The sequence below is a fragment of the Manis javanica genome, chromosome 1 (genome assembly GCF_040802235.1).
Source record: "Manis javanica isolate MJ-LG chromosome 1, MJ_LKY, whole genome shotgun sequence".
Taxonomy (NCBI): domain Eukaryota; kingdom Metazoa; phylum Chordata; class Mammalia; order Pholidota; family Manidae; genus Manis; species Manis javanica.
The window spans coordinates 170,383,684-170,391,426 of record NC_133156.1 but is presented as its reverse complement, the minus strand read 5'-3'; the positions used below and the strand labels follow the sequence as shown (position 1 = coordinate 170,391,426).

Here is a 7,743-nt window from a genome sequence, read left to right as displayed (position 1 = left end):
CAGACTTCTAGAGGCCTCTGCGGTTCTGGCTCGGCGCTGTCAGTCGGTCGTTGTCAGCCTAGAGAGGAGGACGCTTAGACAGCCGGACGCCCAGACTCTGGCGCAGATTGACCCTCCCGACTCTTCGTACTAATCTGCAGGGTGGAGTTCCCATGGCCTGCTGGGAGGTGCGGTTCTTCCTGCCGGGGGAGGCGGCACGGAGGGCTCTGGGCGCATGCGCGGAGGCGCCCTGCCGGGCTGCCGGGCTCCGGCTGCGACCGCTCGGGGGACTTCGGGGATGCGTCCGGCGAGCCCACGGGGGACGTCTGAGGAGGAGGAATGTGCCGTGGAAATGATCGCCCTGAGGCGAGTCAAGGCTGTGAGTTGCAAGCCAGAGAATCCCGACTGGCAGACAGGAGACCTGGGTTATGGTCTGTTGTCTGCCGAGATTCGCTGAATGACCCGAGGCAAGTTGCTCTCCTTGGTTCCTCGCCAAGCGGTGAGAAAGTTTCTGGCCGGAATTCCCACACAGCCCCTGTCTGCTCGGTATCTTGGTGGATTGAGAATCTATTGAGATCCGCTCTTCACAGTGGCTAGCAGCCAGCCCTGTGCCCCCAGATTGTCCGTAGTTTTTGCCGTGGCGCCCCCCAAGGGTGGCATTGCTTGAGGCGGAGGCCTGGGGGCTCCCCAGGCCTTTGGGTGGGTCCCCATGGGACCCCTTCCGTGGGGTGACGCGGAACCGCCCAGCAACAAGCCTGAATAAAAGATGATTGCCATACCTATGTACGCATTTGTGTTTAAGGTATGAACCCGGTGTCTAGATTAAATATCCACTCAGAGTTTGAGTTCCAACAAGCAATTCGAAAATCATACCCCTTAATGTAGCTCCTCGTCTAAAGTGACTGCATCATAAATACTTAATTTGAAAAGGATCCAACTTTATAGGAGGGTCGTTTCCTCAGGCACAACAGCTTTAAGGAACTTGCCTAATATTGGTGAGAGTGACTTCATTAACTTGGGGTATTTGCAAGTTTGACGGTTTTTGCTCTATTCTTTTTCCAATACAAATAGTAATTGTCCCTATTGAAGATGCTAGTGCTCTAGGCTTAGCTGAGGCACAAGAGGTGTGTAAAGCTGGTCATGCTTCTAGCTGCTTGATTGATTTCATACACAGTAACAGAAGAGCCTTCCTGAAATCGCTGTTAGCATACCTCCCTGTCACCTTCCTCAGGTTGGCTGGTGTGTGAATGTTTGGTCATATGCTGTCATGGAGTTCAGGGAGGAGGGAAAGGAAAGGCAGGCCGATGCTGAGGCCCCAGAGGACATAGCAGGAGAGAGCTAGATCCTGAGGTACCAAGGGACACTGCCCTCCCCCATAAATTACAGTGAGCTAAATGCAACTCGAGAGACAGAAGTATTCCTGTTCTTGGAGCTAGGAATCAGTGCATCCTGCCCCTCAACAAAGACTCCAGCTTGTTGCAGGCAGCCAGTTCTTAGACAATCCAGATCATATTCCCACAGTGGAGGGCTGACATCATAGACCACCCACCTTCCTTAGTTACCCAAGTCTGTGAAGTACGGTTGTCAGTTATGTGTGGTTGTCATCCATCTGTCCACTTCCGATCTGGATTTTTATTGTGACAGGCATCCGTGATGTCCAGTTCTCCCATGATGAGGTGTGAACCTGTCCAGTCTTGTGGCGTGCCGCTCACTCGGGTGAAATGAGAGTGAACAAAACACACAGACAGACAGATAATGACTGCAGCAGCCCCGATGTGGCGCAGCTCCTTTATTTTTCTACTGCCTTTCTCGGACCTCAGCCAAATGCTATACTCATCTTTCCCTTTTCAGGGGGACAGGCCAGAACATCTTGTTGATTTTCTTAGAATCTGCCCAGTAAGCAGGGGCAGTGTTTTCACACATCCCCAAGGTCTCCCTGTTTTCAGCGTGAGGCGTCTTGGCTCGTTTTCGAGGACAAGATATGTTTTTGTGGGCAGATAACTTCCAAGGATTGCACCAGTTGTTCTCAAGCTGGTGCTTTCCTATTTTGCGTTCAGACATGGGGGAAGACAAAGGCCATCCCCTACAAGTCTTCCTAAGGTGGACTCGTGAGATGACTTAGAGTTAGCCAAACCGGGTGAGCAGCCGCGACATGTACAATATTGATGATAGCCGAGGAAGGCAAGCATTGTGTTGCATTTTGATATTCTGTCATGATAGGAACCAGATCACAGTGTTGTAAGTCTCCAGACCCAACCTGTGTCTGAGCACTGCAGCCAAGATCACCTACTAAGGTGCCATCCATTAGCCTCATCCCTTTAAGAAACTGCCCCAGATCCCAGTAACTTCATTGTCAGAAACAGACCCTTCCACATACGTAGGTGCTCCTGCCTTCTGGACACAGAACCCAGCCCTCCGACTCTATAGAATCCCCTTCTTTCCATCCAGTGGCACAGATGGTAAGAGGTAGGCATTTGGCTAAAGGAGCTTATTTATTCAGAATAAATTTAGAGTTCCTTAAAGATTTTTAAAGTCAGTTGTCTCAACAGGGGCATAACTGAATGATGAAACCAGCTTTCTTTTTTTAATTTTTTTCTTTCTTGTTTTTTTTTACAGAGTTGAGGCTTCAGAGACCTCAGAGACTTCTTTCCGTGCTTACAGAACCACCTCACCCCCAACCCTGGTGATGGCCCACAGGGACTGTTTTCTTGCTCGTAGTCTGGATGCCTGCCAAGAAGGAAGGTGAAGGTAGAGCAGTCGGGTCTCTGGCTGTCCCCGTAGCTTCTAACCTCAGACCTTATTAAACTACTTTCTGAGCCCAAGGACACAGCTCACTTGAATAAATGAGTTGAGTCATGAATGAGATATCTTGCTCTTTCCATAATGAGAAGGAATTAAGAGATGGACAGGTAAGCAAGCACTTCTAAAAATTGGCGAAAGAAGGTATTGGTTTGGGATATATCATTATTAGTATTAAGACAATATATCAAGAGAATAGGGAACTTTGGAAATGTTTAGGGAAAATCCTCATTATAATTATTTTTCTTCTCTTAGGAGAAGCTTTTATTCACCTCTGGGTCAATTGCCTTTCCTGGTAGCTTATTTTCTAAGTGGGTCATGGGATTCTGTTTTGGATTCACTTGAGTGAGAGGAGAATTTCAATGAGGAATTCTCCAAGAAGTTGGTAATCCATTGATTAGAGTTGTTTACCTTATTGGCTCTTTCTCTGTCAAGCACCTGCTTTGGCCTGATTATCCTTAGAACTTATGGTTCAGTGTGGCATCTTTGAGCCTGGCAGCTAACCCTGCGTTCCTTACCTGTCTCCCTACCTGGCCCAGACATGGTTTTAAATGGAGCCTGTGGGATTCAGTGGCCCAGACTAGTACGAAGCCTTTGCGGGTCCAAGAAGGTTTTCTTCACTATACTAAGACGGTTGAACTGTTCGGTCTTGGGACGCTGGAGGTGACTTAATTGGAGAGAGAGAAGAAGGATGGAATGTGCCCTGAGTACACAGACTCCTGCAGGGAGTTGTTTAGCACAATGAGTCACCAAATATTTTTGGAGACATAGTTTGTGCCTGCTAGTGTGCTAACAGGTGTGGGAAATATAAAAGAAGCATAAGAGAAGGTCCCTACACATGAAGCAGCCGAGGCTGATTGTGAAGTTAGGCTGTGCTGGAGGATGTGAAAACCCCAGGGTCACTCCGAAGGTGAAGTTTCAATGCACTTACACAGACAAAGTCACAGGATTTATTAGTAGCATATCCCAGAAATGGGGGTGGAAGGGCAGTCCTCCATCCCAGGTCATGAGCAAGCAGGAGATGGAGAGGAGAGTAACAAGCACCTATTACTTATGAGGTGGATCGGGTGGGGGTCACTGACTTTCCTCAAGCTCAGCTCTAAGTGGTTATTTTAAAAGGTGCCCCAGGAGAAATCCTGCCATTTGCAACAACATGAATGGACCTAGAAGGTATTATGCTCAGTAAAATAAGCCAGGTGGAGAAAGACAATACCATTTCACTTACATGTGGAATATAAATACAAAGCAAAACAGAATGAACAAAACAGCAGTAGACTCATAGACACCTAGAAGTGACTGGAGGTTACCAAGGGGGAGGTATTGTAGGTGGGTGGGGAGGGTGAGGGGGATAAAGAGATCCAGAATCTCAATCATAATATAAGTTGGTCATGCAGATACTAATACAGCATGGAGAATATAGCCAATGATTCTGTACCATCTTCCTAGGTTGACGGATAGTAACTGCACTAGTGGGGAGGGGGGGGTGAGGATTTAATAATAAGGGTAACTGTTGAACCACTATGATGTATATTTGAAACCAATATAAGATTGTATATGAACAATACTGCAATAAAAAAAAAGGTGTCCCAGGAAAAGAAAAGTGGAAACTTGTGGCAGGAATCCTATGCTCAGGTCCTTATCTAAATGTCCAGTCTCTGTGAGCAGGGCTGTCACACTGCAAAATGCCCAGGCAGCAGTTCAAAGAAGCTGTTTTCTCATCATGTGGGCCTTCTAGAGAAGAACTTGTATTGCCTGCAGAAGAGTCATAGGACTTAGAGAGGGAGAGACCATTGTAGCCTCCCCCCCCCCCCCCCCCCCCCCCCCCGTTGGTAAGGCAGGTGATGAAACTGATCTTGCAGGGACCAGAGGACACAGAAAAGGTGGAGGTGGGGTATGTGCTGGAGGAAAACCACGTGACCCAAACGATGGAGGCGGGGGCAGCAAGTGTATTCATCGAATTGAAGGGAGAAATGACAAGTGCTCAGGCTTCATGAGGCTAGTGCGGAGGAGTGTGTTCAGCTGTGGTGTGTTTAGGCAGCCATTCTTGCATCCTGGGCATGAAGAAATCAAAGCTGCGGTTAAGGAGTTATTCTTTGAGAGAAATGTGTGGGAGGGATTTGGGAACAAGGAAGTCTAGGACTCCAGGACCTGACATAAGCAAGGATTATTTTATTAGTTGTTTTATTTTAATTGTTATTTTTCTGTCTGTATTTTGGTGCAAATAATACATTCACATGGTTCAAAATCCCAAAAGTACAGAAGATATACACATAGTAAAATAACTTCCTTCCACCCTTGTCCTGCAGCTACCCACCTTTCCTCCTAGAGGCAAAGTTACTGCTTCATTGGGTATAATTCTGGAAATAGTCTGCAGAAACAAGCACATATGTTTCTAAAAATAAAAACAGTAAAATAGTGTATATGCTCTACCTTTTGTTTTTTACACTTAATGTATCATGAAGATTGTTCCATATTGTTCCTAAAGCACCTTCTTATTCTTTATGGCTGTATATGTGTCATTGAGTAGGTGTGCTTTAATTCGATTAGTCCCTTAGTGGACTTCCAGAGTTTTTCAAGCCTTTTGCAGTTATAAACAGTGGTACCATGAATGATGCTGTAAAGCATGTCATTCAGCACATGGATGAGTATATCTGTTAGACGAATTCCTGAAAAGCAGTAGCAGGCCCAAAATGTACAGAGTATGTATGGTTTTGTCGGGTATTGTCAACCTATAGAGGTGGTAACAATTTACATTTCAGTGTGTTTTAACACCTGGCCCTCTAGCCAGCACAGTATGCTATCACACTTTTTGGTCTTTGATAATGTAAGTGAAAGACATTATTTCAGAGTAGTTTTATTTGACATTTCTCCTAAGTAGTTGAGCATTTTTTCATGTGTATAAGAATTATTTGTTTCCTTTTGTATAAATGGTCCATAACCATGCCCATTTTTCTACTGGGTTGTTTCTATTTTGTTCCCTTACTGAGTTGTAAGATTTTTTTTAAACATGTTAGGAAAATTAGTCCTGTATTGGTGATATTTGTGAAAAATTGGGTCAAGTGGTTTTTTTAAACTCTAATAGGCAAAAAGTTTGTCTAAGCAGGAAGACCAAAAGTGAGGAAACTGCCTCACTGAACTTCACTTACTCAGAGCCCTGAGGCCTGTAGCAGAGCCAAGAAATATGTATAAGATTTTTGTGATAACAGTAATTAAGCTTTTTACAGTTTTTCTTAAGACTAGATTAAACATAAGCTTTTCCTTACATTGTTCTTTGTAGTTGACTTCTCGGGAGTTCATGCATTTTCTGTGTGTAGTATTGGGAACAGGTGCAGCATTACGGCTGTTGTCTTTGGGGGACTGATGCATGCCCAAAAGGTTGACCCTGGCTTGTCACACAGGTTGAAAACATGTGTGCTGGGCACTCTCCAACATCTAACAAGGACCACAGTGCTCTTCTGGCTTTCCGAGGGATTCCTGTATGTATCACCTACACCCCAATACCCCCACCGATACAAGCTATTGTTGCATGCTGCCAGACACCAGGGACGAAGGGTGGCATAGACCCTGCCCTCCAGGAGCTCATGCTTTGGGGTGGGAGGTGTGGGGCACAAATGTGCAATGACCTCTGTCTAATGAGGTAGTTGCTGCAGTGAAGTGGAATATGTAGTGCGGCGGGAAAACCAGAGGCACAGTGGCCTCAGTTGAGTTGTGCATTTTTGTTTCCTATTCAAGGACAGCATGCACTGGTCCCCACATTGCCCAACTTCTACACCATAGTTGGAGTTTTCCATGTGCTTCTATTTAAGACTGGCTTTGATCAGCCCCTCAAGGAAGACCAGATCCTCTGGCCTTCAGTTTCAAGGATATTCAATACAGTGGGTGGGACATGTTTGTGTAAATGAGGGATGTAGATGCTGTCCTCACACTGAAGGTCAGCTGTCCTTATAGATCTCAGAGTTGAAGAACAACAGCATCCTCCGGGCCCTGACAGCAGAAGCTAATGGATGGGAGCCAGATGGTAAGGTCCCTTCGGGCCCCTAAAGCTTGGGTGGGACCCAAGGCACAGCTCCCCATGGGTCTACTTTCTAATCATTTGAATTTCTCTCACCATTTATCCTATAGAATTTTACAGATTTATCATACTTAAAGGAAGATTAGAATCCATACTGGATTAGAAGTCAAAAGACCTGAGTTCTAATCTAGCTCTACTAGCCCTGCTAGTAGTTTACTGTGTGCCTCTGAGCAAATCGTATAATCTCTGTGTCTACAGTGGAAATACTAATGCCTCCTTTATCCTCAAAGGGGTATTAAGATAGTGAAATACAACAGTCTATGTGAAAAAACTTTGGAAGGTATCCTATTATATCTGCTTTACATGGTTCTTTCCTATGCCGTATTTAAAGCTCACTCCACTTGCTTATTTTTTACACATAAAGTCACACTCACCAGTTCAGAAACACCAGTTCTGGAGTCATATATCTCTGATTTAAAGCCTGGTTCTCTCCCTCCCAGCTACATGACCTTGAGCAAGTTCCTTAACCTTTCTGTCACCCTCCTCATCTGTGAAGCAGGGATCATATGAGAACCAGTATAATGAGAATGCTATAAGGATTAGCTGAGTTAACGTAGAGTGGTCGGTGCACAGAATGTAAATTACAGTGCATACTCATTGGTATGTATTGTTATCTTTAAATTCTGCAGTCTGCAAATGTGATCTCCAAAAATATGGGGCTTCTTAAAAATATCCTAATGTAGAAAAGTTATTTGGAAGTCTGTGAATTTCTTTCAGTGGAATTTTGTCTTTACTGTGTGATGACAAGCCTAACATTTATTAGAGGTGTTGCCTTAAATGTCACAATACTTTATATTTCAGTGCACCTGGCATCTATGTGCCAGATATTTTTAAGCCTCTTAAGCAATTACAGTTTTTTCGGAGTGCCCTCAGCTAATTTAAATTAATAGGCT

At 45.0% G+C, this 7,743-nt stretch overlaps 1 protein-coding gene across 15 annotated transcripts in view; it reads left to right on the top strand.

The window, feature by feature from the left end:
* Window positions 1-110: 110 nt before the first annotated feature.
* Window positions 111-7,743, top strand: part of ELMOD3 (ELMO domain containing 3) — a 30,319-nt gene continuing 22,686 nt past the window's right edge. Inside the window, exons 1-5 of one of the 15 annotated variants that reach the window (XM_073241737.1) lie at window positions 216-446; window positions 1,624-1,695; window positions 2,596-2,721; window positions 6,177-6,254; window positions 6,727-6,796. In XM_073241737.1, coding sequence (XP_073097838.1) covers window positions 6,186-6,254; window positions 6,727-6,796 — 139 coding nt within the window. In that variant the 5' untranslated portion in view covers window positions 216-446; window positions 1,624-1,695; window positions 2,596-2,721; window positions 6,177-6,185. Of the gene's footprint in view, window positions 479-1,623; window positions 1,696-2,595; window positions 2,889-6,176; window positions 6,255-6,726; window positions 6,797-7,743 lie in introns of all 15 variants that reach the window. The other 14 variants (XM_073241731.1, XM_073241718.1, XM_017674270.3 and 11 more) reach the window with 14 other exon arrangements.